Source organism: Rhodamnia argentea, chromosome 11 (assembly GCF_020921035.1).
Source record: "Rhodamnia argentea isolate NSW1041297 chromosome 11, ASM2092103v1, whole genome shotgun sequence".
NCBI lineage: Eukaryota > Viridiplantae > Streptophyta > Magnoliopsida > Myrtales > Myrtaceae > Rhodamnia > Rhodamnia argentea.
The window spans coordinates 19,278,462-19,296,075 of NC_063160.1; the positions used below are offsets into that span (position 1 = coordinate 19,278,462).

General features: G+C 38.0%; 1 protein-coding gene across 3 annotated transcripts in view; it reads left to right on the top strand.

Annotated features, from left to right (window-relative positions):
* The window catches only part of LOC115735988 (serine/threonine-protein kinase TOR), a 31,208-nt gene that overhangs the window by 5,900 nt on the left and 7,694 nt on the right, over positions 1 to 17,614 (top strand). For all 3 annotated transcript variants that reach the window (XR_004014832.2, XM_030667480.2, XM_048272402.1), the window contains 31 exons: positions 1,215 to 1,367; positions 2,487 to 2,608; positions 2,798 to 2,897; positions 2,977 to 3,072; positions 4,214 to 4,344; positions 5,699 to 5,801; positions 5,899 to 6,081; positions 6,232 to 6,324; positions 6,425 to 6,460; positions 6,550 to 6,648; positions 6,735 to 6,833; positions 6,964 to 7,126; positions 7,639 to 7,763; positions 8,779 to 8,831; positions 9,126 to 9,249; positions 9,344 to 9,529; positions 10,804 to 10,956; positions 11,025 to 11,177; positions 11,382 to 11,453; positions 11,745 to 11,879; positions 12,000 to 12,061; positions 12,694 to 12,782; positions 13,498 to 13,607; positions 13,682 to 13,855; positions 13,927 to 13,992; positions 14,838 to 14,906; positions 15,001 to 15,111; positions 15,749 to 15,889; positions 15,984 to 16,109; positions 16,218 to 16,380; positions 16,453 to 16,667. Coding sequence is in view for 2 of the 3 variants with exons in the window: in XM_030667480.2 (XP_030523340.1) it covers positions 1,215 to 1,367; positions 2,487 to 2,608; positions 2,798 to 2,897; positions 2,977 to 3,072; positions 4,214 to 4,344; positions 5,699 to 5,801; positions 5,899 to 6,081; positions 6,232 to 6,324; positions 6,425 to 6,460; positions 6,550 to 6,648; positions 6,735 to 6,833; positions 6,964 to 7,126; positions 7,639 to 7,763; positions 8,779 to 8,831; positions 9,126 to 9,249; positions 9,344 to 9,529; positions 10,804 to 10,956; positions 11,025 to 11,177; positions 11,382 to 11,453; positions 11,745 to 11,879; positions 12,000 to 12,061; positions 12,694 to 12,782; positions 13,498 to 13,607; positions 13,682 to 13,855; positions 13,927 to 13,992; positions 14,838 to 14,906; positions 15,001 to 15,111; positions 15,749 to 15,889; positions 15,984 to 16,109; positions 16,218 to 16,380; positions 16,453 to 16,667 (3,705 nt within the window). In the remaining variant the exon portion in view is untranslated. The remainder of the gene's footprint in view (positions 1 to 1,214; positions 1,368 to 2,486; positions 2,609 to 2,797; positions 2,898 to 2,976; positions 3,073 to 4,213; positions 4,345 to 5,698; positions 5,802 to 5,898; positions 6,082 to 6,231; positions 6,325 to 6,424; positions 6,461 to 6,549; positions 6,649 to 6,734; positions 6,834 to 6,963; positions 7,127 to 7,638; positions 7,764 to 8,778; positions 8,832 to 9,125; positions 9,250 to 9,343; positions 9,530 to 10,803; positions 10,957 to 11,024; positions 11,178 to 11,381; positions 11,454 to 11,744; positions 11,880 to 11,999; positions 12,062 to 12,693; positions 12,783 to 13,497; positions 13,608 to 13,681; positions 13,856 to 13,926; positions 13,993 to 14,837; positions 14,907 to 15,000; positions 15,112 to 15,748; positions 15,890 to 15,983; positions 16,110 to 16,217; positions 16,381 to 16,452; positions 16,668 to 17,614) is intronic.

Consider the following 17,614-nt stretch of genomic DNA (forward strand, 5'->3'; position numbering starts at 1 on the left):
AAACGTCCTTTTTGTATATTTTGATCTGCAAGGTTTTATTTTGTGGTTCATTTGAAATTCTGAATTGGGCTATATGCACATTGTTGCTGCATTTGATCATTAGGACTATTTGGTTCCTTCCCTGAAGAATTTAATCTTATATCATTCTAAGGTCTCAATGTAAGATATGATAGGATATCTCATATCCTCTCTTCCGTTTGGTAGAGGAATGGATATAAGATTGGGTATGCACAATAATAAATTTTTTTATATACATTGGGAAAAAAAGAAAAAAAACTCTTGGCTGAAAAGTTACCTCATTGAGGTGATGGCCTTTTGGACTGCCTCACTGTGATCAGTTGCTGATCTTGGATCAGTGTCTGGAGGACGGAGAGAGATATATATGTGCAGGTGATCACTGCTGTGGTGGTGCACCTCAGAATGGTGACTGCAGTAGTATGGTTGCCTGTCACCATGGCCATGGACTGCCGCTGCTCTTTCTCCTTGCCTCTCTCTTCAAAGCTTAGTAGCCATGTTTTTTCTTAATTTTGTTATTTATTATTTACTAAATAGGGGAAGTACGACACAGTTATTCCTCCTCTAGGTGGCTTATTTTTTTTTTTCCAAGGATGTATTAGTTTATACCCATTCAATGACAAAACCAAAAGCTTTGATAGGATAAAAAGTAGCCTATTCGGTTCCCAAATATAGCCTATGGGATATAATAGGCTTTTTGCATTGTGTTGGAACGAGGGGAAAGCGTATCTTTTGTGCACACACTATCATGCTTTTCAATTGTGGTTTTCAGAAATTACCCTATATATTTATGATATTATGTGATTGGTATGAAACTTGTGATCATACTTCTACCCTTTTTTCCTCTGTTAAGGGAGTGTCAACCCCTTTACATAAATCATTTACAAGTGATGGTGTTCAACCTATCTAATTTATGAGCCTCTTCCAATCTAGTCTGGTAATTAAAGTTGATGCAAAAGAGTCATGAGTCCTTTATATTTGCAAAATCATCTTCCACGCCCTCAAAAACTTTCTTGTTCCTCTACCTCTACACTGACCAAAAAGTAGTAAGAGGAATCATTTGCAGTCTTCTGCTCGAAAATACCCTTCCTCTTTACAGCTCTCAGTTGGGACTCTTCTATGAAATCTAAGTTTTTAAGATGGCTAATCAAGGAATCTGTGTTGCATGGACCCACTACAATGACTGATTTTTTTGGCAGCTTGTTGAGAAACTCCTCATCGCTGCTGTTGCGGATGCTGATGTCACTGTAAGGCGGTCCATCTTCTACTCCTTGCATGTGAATAGGGGATTTGATGAATATTTAGCACAGGCAGATAGTCTCAGTGCAGTTTTTGCTGCTTTGAATGATGAGGTACTCTCTCTTATTTCTTCATTTGTTTCTTCTCTCCGAAGGATGTTGTGAATTTGGAAAAAGTAATGTATACCTGCATGCACACAAGCAGACATTCAGTCATGCAAACACAGGCGCACGTGTGTATACACCTCCAAAGCCCAGATACTTTTTGTGCGTAACAAACTAGGTTAGTAACTTTGATCATGATTACTGTCCCATCCTCAACCCTTGCCAGGGATTGATATAATTATTTTGAGGACTGAAAAAATTTGGTAAAGGACCAATAGAGAAGATAGAACGATTCATTTGTTTGACAAGGTCCCAATTGTTAAGCGTTTATGGACTAAGAAAATAGATAAGCCTCAAGAGATCATGAACTTCTGTATAATGAACTGTTTATCGTTTGTGATTTGCCTCTCCGGAGCTGTTTGGGTGTTTAATTTATGAGAAGCGAATCGTCCTAGAATTTTGCACTTTTCCAAAATCATTAGAATTTTTTGTCATAAGGGAGGATGAAAATTTGAAGAAGCCTTACGTTTATCGTGATGTTAATTAGTCTACACCTATCACCTGATTGAATTCAATAGTTTTGTCCTCTATAATCAAATAATCTTTTCCCTAATGCCGACCCTTCTATTTGCAAGGATTGACAGGCCGATGTCCTGGAATGTTGTAGCATAGATTAGCTGGAAATAGTACAGTTACATTGTTTTTTTGCAAGTGGAAGTTGTACTAACATAGATAGTACTATCTGCGACCTTTACAGTGGCAAAGTTGTCCGAGTTTATTAAAAGTAAAATCAATGCACCTTGATGGAGAATGGGAATGACAGAGGTGTCTCCCAAATATGGCTGTATTATGACTTCTTTTGTTTTCTCTCTGTTAGTTACTGGTGCCTGTTTGTATGTCTCAAATTAATGCTGCTCTTGCCAGTTAATGAAATTACAGATTAAGGATGTAGATCTTATCACACTCTCAATCTTGTATAGTAAAATCCTGCATTTTCTTTTTGCTGATTCCTCTGTGTCATTACTCTTAGCTTATATTTTGAAACTAAGTCCGTTTTTGCTTTTTTTTTTGCCCTCCAATTTTGGGTATTCATTACCTTTTACTGATGTATTGAACACCTTTTGGAAGGATTTTGATGTTCGGGAATATGCTATCTCAGTAGCTGGGAGGTTATCTGAGAAGAACCCTGCCTATGTCCTTCCAGCTCTTCGTCGCCATCTTATACAGTTGCTGACCTATCTAGAGCAAAGGTCATGTGAAATGTTTTTTTTTAAAGTTTGTATTTAAACACTGGCGTGGGTTTAACAAACAAGTAACTGTTAATCTGTTGGTTGTTTGAATACACTTTCTTGACAAGTCTTATTTCACTGATGCTAGAAATAGAATTCAGGTGCTTTTAAGGCAAGCTATTTGCTAAGATGCCCCTTCTTTGTCAGCAGTGCAGATAGCAAATGCAGAGAAGAAAGCGCAAAGTTACTTGGTTGCTTAATACGAAATTGTGAACGACTTATACTCCCATATGTGGCTCCAATTCACAAGGTTTTACAGATAATTTGACAATTGTAGCCATATTCAAGTGTTTATTTCCTGTATTTATTGAGTGAATTCCAAATTCCAGGCCCTTGTCGCAAGGCTTGTGGATAGCTCCATGGGCAATGCTAATACAGGCATTGTAAGCGGAGTTCTTGTAACTGTGGGGGATCTTGCTAGAGTGGTGAGTTAAATATTATTTAATTATTCCGACACTGTTTGGCAATTCTAATATACTCTCAAAAAGATAAGCATAGAATTTTAAGTTAAGTGTATCTGTAAATCTCAACTTCCAATGTCAAAACTAAGTTATCATCTCTCAATAGAGAACTTTATGTTTATATTTATGATTCTCAAATTTCAACACAAAAAAAGTTGATTCGGCATATATGGAAATTGAATTGTCAATATTGATAAGGTTGTACTGATCTTAAGTTGCTATCAAGTAGGATTAAAATCCCTCAGAAGTCCTGTGAAACCTGATTCTGCTTGGTCCAGACCATCTGTTAGGTTTTTGATAATGGAATGTAAGACTGAGGATCATTTATGACCAACTATGATAGTTTTGGGCCTGGATGCAAGCTTGTCATTGGCTTGGTTCAATCTACAGTCACTTCTTTGCTCTGCCACTTCTTGGGGTTCCTTTTATTTCACAAGATCTGAAGATGGAAATATTGTTGTCTTGAGTGCCTGATTTTTTTTTTTAGAGGCTATTGAGATTTCCTTTTTGGTTTAGTTAACAGCAATTTCGCGTCCGCTCGCTCTCCCTCTTTTAAAAAGATTTCTTTTCACCATGGTCTTTGTTGATTTCAACAATGAGGTTTGTTGTTTACTCATGGTAGGAAATATGATGATTCATTATAGAGGTAAATTTCCTTGGTTTCCAATGTGATTATTTGCATTTTCTACCGAGTCTGCTGACATCCCTTTTTTACGTGGTTGGCAGAATAGTTCCATATAGAATGGCTCATAGGCGGATGAGATGTTGGAAGACTTTTTTGTCACAACAATTTTTCTTGGACACACAATTCAATTTCAGGAATAGAACCCATACACTTGGGAGATCCAATTAAGTAGGAAAACTCCATTGCTGGACCTTTAACAAGCTCTGATGGCTGTGTATTTGCATCTCTATCATTTAAAAACCTCAAGGATGTCTTATTTTATGAGTGCTGTGTTGTCTAAGTTATTTATTTTGTGGTGCCATGAGGGAACTTTAATGCTCTTTTATGCTTTTAAACTTTATTTGTAGTGTAGCACTGGCAGCACTAACAAATGTTCTGTTTTCTTCAAATATTAAAATCTTGGTCATGGTGTTTGTTCAGGGCGGTTTTGCAATGCGACAATATATCCCAGATCTAATGCCTTTAATTGTGGATGCTCTATTGGATGGAGCTGCAGTCACAAAAAGAGAAGTGGCGGTGTCCACTCTGGGTCAGGTTGTACAGAGCACTGGGTAAGTGTATGTTTCTTATGTTATGCAATTTCTTTGAGGATGTGCTTAAGAATCATTGCCAGTGAAACTTTAATTTTTACACAAGCTTTGTTGAGATCAAGACATGTGTCCACTACCATGTTAACCTGTGACTATGAGTACTCGTATCATGATCTCAAGAGTGCTTGTGTGAAGAAAATGCTACACTGGCAGTTTATGGCATAAAGTTCTTTATGTCATTTTCCTATGACATGATGGATGCATTTTGATTCTGTTTTCTTTTGACAATCCAGGCTGTTAAAAACTTTATAAAGCAAATTAACATTCATTTTCTCCCCTTTTTTGTCCAGTCAATGCTAACCGATAGTCCTTGTTAGCATTCTTTTTCATATTTTACTTGAAAGGACCATAAAAAACAGAGAAGGTTAGTAGCTTAGGGACCCAGCTAAAAAAAGTAAATTCAGGTATTTAATTGAACGTTTTACAACATTTCATTGACCTTGAGTGCCTTTATTCCTTGTCTGTGTTAGCTCTGCCTTGGTGCTGTACCAATTAAGTTCTCTTTGTATTTTAGGAAATGGGTCCATTTTATGAATGTGAATCATCACAAGTTCTAAAATGGCTTATAGAGAAATGTATGTCCCAATTTTAGCATTGTTTTCATGGGATTGTCAAATAATGTGATATTGATTTGTCTTACGATGTATACTGAATCAGTACACCATCCAAGGCTCTTGTTTGGTTTCGGAGAAATATTAGCCTAATCTCCATCTTTAGCTCTGAACCGGAAATTTCAAAAGTATTGTTTTTGTTTTTCTTTGAGCAACACTTTTCGGTGAAATAGGATACTTGTTCATATTTACTTAGTATAAAATAAGGAGATGATGAAGGTAAATTAATAATCCAGATCCTATATATACGATATTGTAGACTTGCAAATTTTAGATATATTTGTCTCTTCTTTTGTTCAATTCTAGAAATTAAAATAAATTTATTGTTGTGCTTTCCCTGATTACTTAGATATATTTGTATTTATGGGTTCACGGAGCTGTAAAAAGTTGCTCCATGTTAATTTATCTAGAGATTGTTCCGTCCCGTGGTAAACATGGAAATAAGTTCTTTGCAATTTGCATTTGGGAACATAACGGAAGATGTAGTTGTGTAATCTATTATGATAAAATTTCGTGCCACTATCCTTGTTCACTTCATTTTGTTAATCTGGATCATGCTTTAATCGTGTATGTCTCTTCTTTTGTTCAATTCTTTCCATATGGGGATTTAATGGCTACTTTCAAAGAAAATTAGTTTGTGTTTTCTGAGATTAACCGTAATACCTGTAAAACCTTCAGAATGCTTTGATATTTGTTCTTTGCAGGTATGTGATAACTCCTTACAATGAGTATCCTCCTCTACTTGGCTTACTCTTGAAATTGCTGAATGGTGAGTTAGCATGGTCTACCAGGCGTGAAGTTCTTAAGGTATACGAGTGAAAACTTTCTTGTACATTTATGCCTACTTATTTACTGCGATGTTTAAGTATTAATGCAATTGAAATTTATCCTTTGCTTTCATCAGGTTCTTGGGATTATGGGTGCTTTGGATCCCCACATGCATAAACGAAATCAGCTCATGTTGCCTGGTCCACATGGGGAAGTTGCTCGTGCTGCTGTTGATTCAGGCCAGCACATTCAGACCATGGATGAAGTACCTATGGATCTTTGGCCATCTTTTGCTACATCAGAGGATTATTATTCTACGGTAGGATAATGACCTCAGAAAAGTCACTCTGTTGTGCCAAGCATCAGATTCGTTATATATGGGGATTAGAGATTTCACTTATCGTCATTAACGATGCAATGTTCATGTATGGTTTCATGTATGCTCATCTCTTTCCATAAATGCCTCCAGGTGGCGATAAATTCTCTGATGCGGATTCTTAGAGACCCCTCCCTTGCTAGTCACCACCATAAAGTGGTTGGTTCACTTATGTTCATTTTTAAGGTATGTGATTTATTTGGAATCTTCATTAATCTTCAACTGTTTTTGATATATAATCTCTCTGTCTCTGAAACTTTATTGACTCCTTTTCTTGCAAGATCAGTCAATGGGTCTTGGTTGTGTTCCATACTTGCCAAAGGTAAGTCATCAGAAAGAAGGGGGAGGGGGGAAGGTGAATTTTGCTATATACATTTTACACTTCTTGTTGATTGTCGTCTTTAACTGCAGGTTTTACCTGATCTCTTTCACATAGTCCGTATGTGTGATGATACACTGAAGGACTTCATAACATGGAAGCTTGGAACTCTTGTATCCATTGTCCGACAGGTGTGTTTTATGTGAAAACTTTCATGGTGTCATTGTATTGGGCTCCTATGAAGGTTTTTATGGAGAAGATAATGTGGCTTATGCAGCACATACGCAAATATCGGCAAGAATTGCTTTCGATAATCTCCGAACTGTGGTCATCTCTGAGCTTGCCAACTGCCAATCGTCCTCCACTTGGCTATCCAGTGAGCTTCTCTCCTATATAAATATGTATGTATGTATGAATGTACGTATGTACGTACGTACATTCATATTTACACAAAGTCTTGCAACATGCCGTATGTGTGGACTGATTTTCTGCCAAAATATTCTTAGGTTCTGCATCTGGTCGAACAGCTGTGCTTGGCTCTCAATGATGAATTCAGAACATATCTTCCCGATATACTTCCATGTTGTATTCAAGTCCTTAGCGATGCAGAACGGTGCAACGACTACACATATGTTCTTGATATCCTTCATACCCTTGAAGTCTTCGGTGGTTCGTACTATTACACTCTTCTGATGTTAAGTTTGGGTAAAATTGAGAGAATCAAATGAGAATCCCATTTGATTAAAGCAGTTTGCAGTGTAATCTTTTGTCCCATTTTATCTGCTCTATTTCCAGAACTGCTATAGAATAAGTTTATTTCGTATATTTATGTTGTCATTGAACTAGCATGTTCAAGAAAGTAGAGAGAAGGAAGGATGGATGGATGGAAGGATATTGGAATGCTTGCATGATGAACAGGGAGTGGTCTTGAGGAGATCAGTGGTACTAGAACTAATGAGTTAGTGCAGGAATTTGTATTAAATTGTATAGATATGATTTGAAAATTGAAAACCTTTATCGTTTGGAACTTTGGGGTGGTGGGACTGTTCTCGCATTAAGTCATAAGTAATAGCAAGTATCCACTTATTTGACTCTTTGAGTGAAGATCCTTTCGCCATTTAGATGTATTGAAGCATTATCGCCCATAAGAGGGACAAACTCATACTCTTAAACAAATGCAGGGACCTTGGATGAGCACATGCATCTCCTTCTCCCAGCACTCATTCGATTGTTTAAGGAAGATGCTCCAGTAGACAAACGGCGTGCTGCCATTAAAACTTTAACCAGATTAATCCCTCGAGTTCAGGTAGGCAGTTCAATTTCTGATGATTTAAGCTGGTAATATGTGGGACCCTTTTAATGCCACAGCACATGTCGAGTATAGGACAATACTGTTTTAAAATAAAGATGAGTTCCTGTTATTTAAGGACTAAAATTGTGGAACTAACTTTCGATGGAAACTATCTGTTATGCATATTGTTGGTTTTACTTTTGATGGGAATCAATCATGGGAAGAGGAAGCTATCTTTGTTGGTGATATGTAAATCTCTCACTCAAGCATATTGACTGAAAATTACATCCTCTTTAATGTACAGATCAGATAATAGGTTTCAGCTCCTTTGATTTGGATCCTCTTTGCTTATGGTAAAAATGGACATCCTTGATAGTTGCCGCTATTTGCCACTGTGTTAGCAAATCTAGTGGATATGAACTTTCCACCTAAAAACATAGCGTCATGACATTTTCAGTCTTCAATCCTGGTAATTTTTCTCAGTGACAGACTTAATTAGCTTTAAACTCTTCATTGGTCCAAAATGACATCGCAAGCTGTTGAACGGGTAAAATTTATGATGTCACTTCACACCAAAAAGGAGAGCATTCTTATCCTATCTCTGAATCTCTGTCTGAAGTTGTTATAGTGACATTGCTACTATGTCAGGAAAGGGGGTTGTTCTGCGACTTGAGTACTTCATTCTGGCAAATGAAAATGAAAAATCTTATGTTTCTTTTTACTCATTGGCGTGTAGAATTTATGGAAGTATAGTTGAAGATAAGTGTCTGAGAATGGAAAAGAGAGTATTTTGGAAGGGGGAGGAGTTTTTTTTTTTTTGGGAGGGGAGGGGGGTGTGCCACTTGTGATGTCTGTTAATTGTATGCATTTAAATCTATGAAATAGATATAGATGATCAGATTTTGGGAACACGCAACCGTCATCTTTCTTTCTATTCTTTCCAATATCAGTTCTTTGTTCTATTTTTCACCAATCGATTGTGTTGGGTGAATCTGTTTTGACTCTTATATACACTCTTTCCTGTTGTCAGGTTACTGGTCATATATCTTCACTAGTCCATCATTTGAAGCTGGTTTTGGATGGGTTAGTTCGTTCCTAAGTTTTGATATTATCTCTAAAAGGAGTAGTAGATTGTCTTCTTGCTTGGTGCCTGAATGTTGTATTGTTTATGAAGCACATATTTTTTTCATTATATCTTTCTATTGTATTCCTGGCTTTCATTTTTCAATTCTTTTTGTTTGGGTTCAAGCTGAAAGTTAAATCTTTTCTGTTGACCACCTTCTATTTTAAAAAGAAAACAGAATATGAAGTATGCCTGTGTGTTTCTCTTTGTTGATTCTTAGAAACTGCCCTTATCTGTTTATGTTCAACTTGCAGAAAAATTGATGAGCTCAGGAAGGATGCTGTAGATGCACTTTGTTGTCTTGCTTATGCCCTTGGGGAGGATTTCACCATCTTCATACCATCGATACACAAACTTCTTTTAAAACATCGATTAAGGGTCCTCTTTCTTACTAATAAATTCCTTACAGATTGCATCCTTCATGTTGCTTTTTTATTTATTATTACATGGCAGTGGCTCTATCTATTTGCAGCATAAGGAATTTGAGGAGATTGAAGGTCGTGTCCATAGACGTGAACCGCTGATCTCAGGAAGCACGACTGCTCAAAAGCTAAGCCGACGGCTTGCTGTAGAAGTAATCAGTGACCCATTGAATGATATGGAGAATAATCCATATGAAGATGGGTCTGATGTGCAAAAAGAGCATAGAGCTCGTCAGGTATACTTTACTCTCACCATTAGTCAAAAGGTGTTTTTGGGGCTTCACCTTGACAGTAAGAGGCAGGCCAGGTAAGTATGGTTTCTTTGAGAGTACTCTTGCGTCTTTCATGTGAGACGCATGGGCTATTTATGTTTGACGGACGTAATTTTAGATGGAGTGTTAGATTGAGGAAATCTGAAATATGGAATTGGGGTAAGGTGCTTTTTTACCCGCAAATAGTACAACGTTATATGGTTACACTACCAAGTTATGAAATCATCTGGAATTGTTCTTTCATAATTAAATGTTGGTAGTGGGCAAATCATGCGACACCATCTAAAGACATGTCCTTTTTATCTAATTGGGAGCTTTCTCCAATACTATTTTTCTATATAAAGTTGCAGCCTAGCTTGGTGCTTAATCAATACGAAACTCCTAGGCTCTTAGCATAACTGTGCTGAGAGCTTTGTTCCTTCATGCATAAAAAAGTACCCTTACAAAGTATATTCTCTTTCTCATGCGTGGACTCATGCCTGTATACCTTTCATTTTATTTTGCTAGCCATACTCGTGAAACTCTTTTTTGACTGAAAGTTTTGGAATTGTACAATTGATATACTGATTTTTTTTTTTCAAAGCCAGATAAATAATGATTTCTGGAAGGTTATTTCTTAAATACAGAATTGCAGTTTCTCCCTGTCTCTCTGTTCCAGTTCTGACTCGAAGTGGATCATTGTCTGTGGGAGTAGTGGGCTTGTTGATGTTAGTGTGCATTCTCTGTGTGATCCTTTTAAGCTACCCTAGATGTGTAGAAGCTGCGCTAGGATAGGTTGGTATTGCAGCTTTTTTGGTGAGAGAAATCTCTTACCTTGGCAGGTATTTGTGGCATCAATTAGGAGCAATGATTATAATTTGGTTTTGTTCATTTCTGCTGAATATAAGATTTGGTATCTGAAGAAACTTAAAAGCAGTTGAACTTTTTATCTATGGTCAGTGTGTGGTCCTCCTTGTTTTGTATGATGTGTTTTTATCTATTGCTATGTTTTACTTGTCTAGGCTTGCTTATTTTCGGTACTTAGGTTTTGATAGAAGACTTCCATCTTTTATCAATTTCAGCCTTTAGGTCGTTGTTCTAATTTTGGCATTCCACTTTTGCCTTTTGCTTATTTGAGCTTTTTTTGTGGTTCTGGAGCATGCATAACTTGAATCCACCTTCACACAATGCTTCCATTTTCTATCATTTTTCAAGGACATGAGGAGTTTTTAGTTAACAACTTAAAATCTTTATGAAAGGTCAATGTTGGTCGTCTACTTGCTGCTGGGGAGGCTTCTCAACGCAGTACTAGAGAAGATTGGGCTGAATGGATGCGGCACTTTAGCATTGAGCTCTTGAAACAATCTCCATCTCCAGCTCTGCGAACATGTGCAAGGTTGGCACAGTTGCAGGTGGGGTTAACATTTCTCGTCTCATACTTTATGGTTTCGGCATGAGGATCTAACCAAATGATCTTCAGCCCTTTGTTGGAAGGGAGTTATTCGCTGCTGGTTTTGTGAGCTGTTGGACGCAACTGAGTGAATCTAGTCAGAAACACTTGGTTCGGAATTTAGAGATGGCATTTTCTGCTCCAAATATCCCTCCTGAAATTCTTGCAACACTTCTTAACTTGGTATGTCTTTAATTATGAGCTGCGTGCTCTTGTCAATCTAACTTTTAATCTAGTTTATGATTTGAGTTGTATTCTTTCAGAAAATGTCTATCATTTTCCTTTCAGCAATGGTAATAGACTATTTAATGAAAGCTGATAGTGTAGTTTCTTCTTTTTATTGGTTCATTTCAATGCAATTTTAATTTTATAAGGCAATATCTGCAGGCTGAGTTCATGGAGCATGATGAGAAGCCCCTTCCTATTGACATCCGACTCCTTGGTGCTCTTGCAGAGAAGGTATTGTTGATGCATTCCTGTTGAGAAAGCTTTCTTTATTTTAACTTGAGCAATCCGGGACCATGGTTTGGGGCGTATTTTGGATTTAGTATATAGGTAATGAATTAGCCACAGGCCCATATGTTATTTGAAGAGGATTGAAACTTTGTAAATGTTGTGGGTAGGCAGATTCGGAAATCCTAATTTCTATCTTCTGATTGCTTCTGACACCTTGCTGTTAGTGTTGCAGCATCAATTCTGGTTTTACTTGATTGAATCACTTCTTTTTTTTTTGTCGATGTATTGTTGCAGTTTCGTGCTTTTGCAAAGGCACTGCATTATAAAGAAATGGAGTTTGAAGGTGCACGCTCCCAGAAGATGGATGCTAACCCTGTTGCTGTAGTTGAAGCTCTAATACATATAAATAATCAGCTACACCAACATGAGGTCTGCTTTTCATTATTTATGCTTGACAACCTACATAGCGCTTCTTGAAATTGATTATGTCTGCCATCAGATTTTCATCACACAATCATTGTTCTAATGATAAATGATTCATGCTATTAGGCGGCAGTTGGAATACTAACCTATGCCCAGCAAAACCTGGATGTGCAACTGAAGGAGTCATGGTAATATTGAGCTTGACTGTTCAATTGGATTTGGGATTTTAGTGGGGGTGTGTGTATGTCTAGCTTTTAATCATGGTTTTAGCTTTTGACTCTGGCCATGGCATTTGGTGTGTGGCATGTAACATCTCTTTTAAGCGTAAAAATTGCTTTATTTAAAAAATTACGGTATTGAACATCTTGAATATTGGAAATATATATAACTAATTCAGTTATAGCCATTTAAGTTTTCTTAAATATGCTTCTGACTAAACCGCATAAGTGAAAAGCTAGCAAGTGTTAACCGACTTCTGGCTTCCAAGCCAAAGTTCTTAGGTTTGAGAAGATATTGTACAAGCATCATAAGCCCAAGTCATCAAATAATGCAGTGTCCAGTTATCAGTCATAGTGTGCCTTCCACGTGCAACTACTTTTGCAACTTCCTCCACTTTCTTTAGGATTTTGAAGTTTGACCACTACACACTTGGATGGCTAGCTGTAATTGGTAGTTTACACCACATAGATTGATGACATGATGTATAATACTAACTCAATTCCTTTTCTGCATGATGCATGTACTTTCTATGTCAATAAGACAAAAAGTAGATCTTATCCAATCCATTGATGTGAATGCTTATATAGGCCTGTCTTTTCAGGTATGAGAAATTGCAGCGATGGGATGATGCTCTGAAGGCATATACTCTCAAGGCATCTAGTGCACATCTGGTTTTAGATGCTACATTAGGTTAGTGACTCTGCGTGTCCATTTAGTTGTTGTGGTAACAAGTCTAACTTATTATAGCTAGGATCTTTGGAAGAATTGGTTATTGTTGAGATAGACTGGTTTTGACGTTGCGGAGATTGTTTCATAGTCCATCTTACCATAGTTCTTCCTGGAAATGAACCATTTCCTCACTATAGAGTCATGCTTTCGGGATGAACTTCAAGAGCTTGCATGAGACGTGTATATGTACACCAGTCTTTGGATGGACTAGATTGTGTCTACTCACTTCTTTGAGATCAGAATGATTGACCCTGCACAAATGTGGTTATGCAAGTGATGTAGCAGGAAAGGTTTTACACTGATGAACTGTGGGAACAAATTGAATAGCACTTGCAAATGTTATGCTCATAAGAGATGTTGAAATGCTTGCTGCTTAGGAGAGTCGATTTATAACTTTAACTATTAGTTGCTTTGCTTTCTCCAGTCTCACTTGGAGTTTACCCTGTTGCATGTAATCTCTGGTTAGTGCAACATGTATAATGTCGCAGTGACCTTTCCCTGAGTAGAATGGTACTTCGTTGATTGACAATTTGAATCGAATTGAATGTGCCCTATCTCAGCAGGTGCTTGATTTGGGTTTTCTTTTTTGCTAGAAGTGTATAGATATTTAGAACGTGAATTTGTCAGAACTTTTCTGTCCGTCATTCCTAGCTCTATCCACATGTGCATATTTCAGGCCGGATGCGATGTCTTGCGGCTTTAGCTAGATGGGAAGAACTCAACAATTTATGTAAGGAATATTGGACCCCAGCTGAGGCAGCCCCCCGGCTAGAAATGGCACCAATGGTTAGGATGTTCTTTATATAACTGCTTCTCTTCTTCCTTGTTACGTACTTTTAATTTTGTTCTGTTACTCATAGGCTGCTAGTGCTGCTTGGAACATGGGAGAATGGGATCAGATGGCGGAGTATGTCTCTAGACTGGATGATGGTGATGAAACTAAGCTTCGAGGTTTAGGAAATGCTGCTGCTAATGGTGATGGCAGTAGCAATGGCACATTCTTTAGGGCTGTTTTACTTGTGCGCAGAGGGAAGGTAGTTTGCTGTGCACTTCTGTCTCAATTGTTTAGATGTATTCAGTATTTACCTCCTCTTGTACCTCGCAGTATGATGAGGCACGTGAATATGTTGAAAGGGCCAGAAAGTGCTTGGCAACTGAGCTTGCTGCTTTGGTAAGTTTCCTCCGTCTTAGGAGCTCGATCCTTTTTGGGGAAATCTCCTCAATCAAAGTTTGTACAAACAATTGCTGCTGCAGTTCTTTCTCATGCTTATTTTCCAAAATGCTGGCCACCTGTTTTTCTCTTGCATACTCCGGTTAACAGAAGTAAAACTAATCTGTTTTGTGATTTTAATCAATATAAAGACTATGCTGGAAATGAAATGAGTTACTTACATTTTACGAATAGGCATTATGTTTCCTACATCTTTAAAAGAATACATCCAAGAAATTTACAAAAATAACAAAAGTCAGCACAATGCATGATATTCATTAGTACCATAACAGCAGTTTGTAACGGTCACCAGGGCCAAAATTCCAGTTACATAACGGCCTTTATGGACTGATTTGTAATTTCTTGGTTGTAACTGCTCACTATAGCATTTGGATCTGCACTTTGTATTTGCAATTTTTTGATGGCTTTGGGAGCTCCTGGTTAGAATCAGTTTGTCAGGACTCATGGCAACTCATGGCACTTGTATTAGATGATAAATGAAACATTGAGTATGTAAGCGAAATTTGTTAATGGACTTGACGTCCTTTGTCGCCTTGGGTGATCATGGGTCTAAATCTCTCCTTGTGCCAGGAGGCGGTACTTGTTGTGACTGGTAATGAGGAAGAGAGTTTTTGAACACATTGGTGACAGAACTTATATCTTGCTTCTTGCTCAATATCTGTAGTCTCTTTGTTAACTTTGGTAAAATCTACCTGAATCCAGACCATAGGATCTTTTTCTGGTTGTATGTTCATATAAAGTGGTTTCAGTTTGAAATAATTTGTTATTTGTTGATACCTGCTTAGGTCTTGGAGAGCTACGATCGTGCTTACACCAACATGGTCCGTGTTCAGCAGCTTCTGGAACTGGAAGAGGTGTTAACCTCATCTCGTCATCTACAACCGTTGAGGTTGGTATGTTTGATCAAGGAAGTTATTGCTTTTCTTACATGTTCAATAATCTTGACAGGTCATCGATTACTCTACTCTTCCTTTGGGAAACACTGTCGCAGAAGGACGGCGAGCCCTTATTCGGAATATGTGGACTGAGCGCATTAAAGGAGTGAAAAGAAATGTTGAGGTAGGCTATGGGACATCTCACCAGGTTTATGATTCTACCATATTCATTCATGCATCTTTAACCATTTAAACAATCCTTTTGCCTTATAGGGGGTAAAACGAAAAAAGTTGTACTAAAAAGAGTCAAAATCGAACGGAGTAAAATTTTCCCGTATTTCCACATATTAATATCTGATAGGATCATATCTCCAAATGGATGGAATTTTTTTTTGGTAACCGAGGTTTCCCATGTGCAATGGACTATTCCTCGGAGTGGTGGGGGTATGTCAATGCCACCGGGTAAGTCCCCAAGACGTGGTCATTGGGAAACTTGGGACCTCATCGGTTTAACTGTCTAAGGCCGAGGAAGCTCAACCAACTCGTCCAACGCCTCATTGGCAAAAAAATGGATGAACTTTAGGCTCTAACTTATTCGACTTTTTTAATGTAACATTTTAATATTATTATCCATCTCTCTGGGATTGACTTTTTAAAATTATTTGTGTTTACTTTGCAAATTATAGCAAAATTTATATTCTTGTCGCCAGTAGTTAAATGGCTCTCTGTTTATTGTAGAGTTCAACATTTATATCAATTATTTTACTTCTGTTCTGGTGAATTCTTTCATCTCTAACTTCTTCCTGACGGTTAATTGACAGGTTTGGCAAGGCCTGTTGGCCGTTAGAGCACTTGTTCTACCACCGACGGAAGATATTGAAACGTGGCTCAAATTTTCTTCTCTTTGTAGAAAAAGTGGACGAATTAGTCAGGCTAGATCTACCTTAATTAAGCTCTTGCAGGTGAGTGGGGTTATCTTTACAGCAGTGAAAGAAAAGAGGCACGCAGATGTTAACTTGTTTATCATAATCTGATATGTTTGGTGTAAACAAGCAGTTTGACCCTGAAACATCTGAAAATGTGGGATACCGTGGTCCTCCACAAGTAATGCTGGCATACTTGAAGTACCAGTGGTCTCTTGGCGAGGATATTAAGCGAAAAGAAGCGTTTTTTAGGCTTCAGGTCCAGTGACTTACTTTATTTATGGAATCATGTGCAGTTGTATCACATAAGTGCCCTTCTGATTTCCTTGCTGTGTTTTTTACTGGGGCAAAAATATCCTTTTTTCAGAATTTGGTTGTAGAACTCTCGAGTGCAACAAATCTTCAGGCCATTTCTCCAATAGGTTTAAGCAGTAAAAGTCCAAGTGCTCGACTGCTCGCACGTGTATATCTCACACTTGGTTCCTGGCAGTGGGCGCTTTCTCCAGGTTTAGATGAAGAAACTATAAAAGGTAGTACTTTTTTGTTGGTCCATACTGCGGAGATCTCTTGGGCCATTATTTAATAAGCTCCTTTGTTTGCAGAAATTCTCAATGCATTTGGAAGTGCCACTCAATGTGAACCAAAGTGGGCGAAAGCATGGCATAAATGGGCGTTGTTCAATACTGCTGTGATGTCGCATTATACTTTAAGAGGTTATCCCAATGTCGCCGCCCAATTCGTCGTGCAAGCAGTAACTGGATATTTTCATTCGATTGCATGTGGGGCTAATACAAAAGGTGGTGATGATAGTTTGAAGGTAACAAAATCACTACGACTTTTAAAGTATTCTACAGATGCTGCCTTCAATAGTCTTTATGTCCTGATGTGATGCAAATGGCTTCACTTCTGTTCAAGAGAAACATTTCATGATCATCTGATGCACTTTTTCTCTGTAGGACACTGTGAAGTTGTAAGTCTGGATTTTTTCAGTTCCTTGGTATTGTGCGCTGAAGTCATTATCTTGGATGACCATAGTTGTGACATTCGTGGTCAGGATGAAGATAAATATTCCACTCTCCTTTTCAGCCGTGGCCTGAGTGCTTATTATTGAGAGAGAGAGAAGAGGAGGAAGAATGGCCGCGGGCCGGGGGGAGGGGGGGTGGGGAAGGAGAAGGGTTGGGGAAATAGCTTTACTTTATTGTGCAGTAACAGTAGTCAAACACAACCTCACTTCTCACCCCCATGCGTATAACTAAAAAAATCTTCCTACAGCATGGAAGAGTATTAAATGATGACCAGAAGTGTTAATTGGTAGACTTTCACCCTGAAACTTTGCTCATAATTTTTCAAGTGGCTGGGCGCTTTCATGTCCTCTATGTAGCAGTATGGTTTGAATTGATGGCCTTCATGTGCTTTATTTTGGAACGTCCTACCAAAATGCATTTTATCTAGCAGAAAAGTTCTGTGGTGAAGGGGAAGAGGATGGCTTTACTTTATTGTGCAATAGCAGTAGTCAAATGAAACCTCACTTCTCACCCCCGTGCATATAACTAAAAAAAATCTTCCTACAGCATGGACGAGATTAAATGATGACCAGAAGTGTTAATTGGTAGACTTTCACCCTGAAAGTTTGCTCATAATTTTTCAAGTGGATGGGCGCTTTCATGTGCTCTGTGTAGCGGTATGGTATGAATTGATGTCCTTCATGTGCTTTATTTTCAAACGTCCTACCAAAATGCATTTTATCTAGCAGAAAAGTTCTGT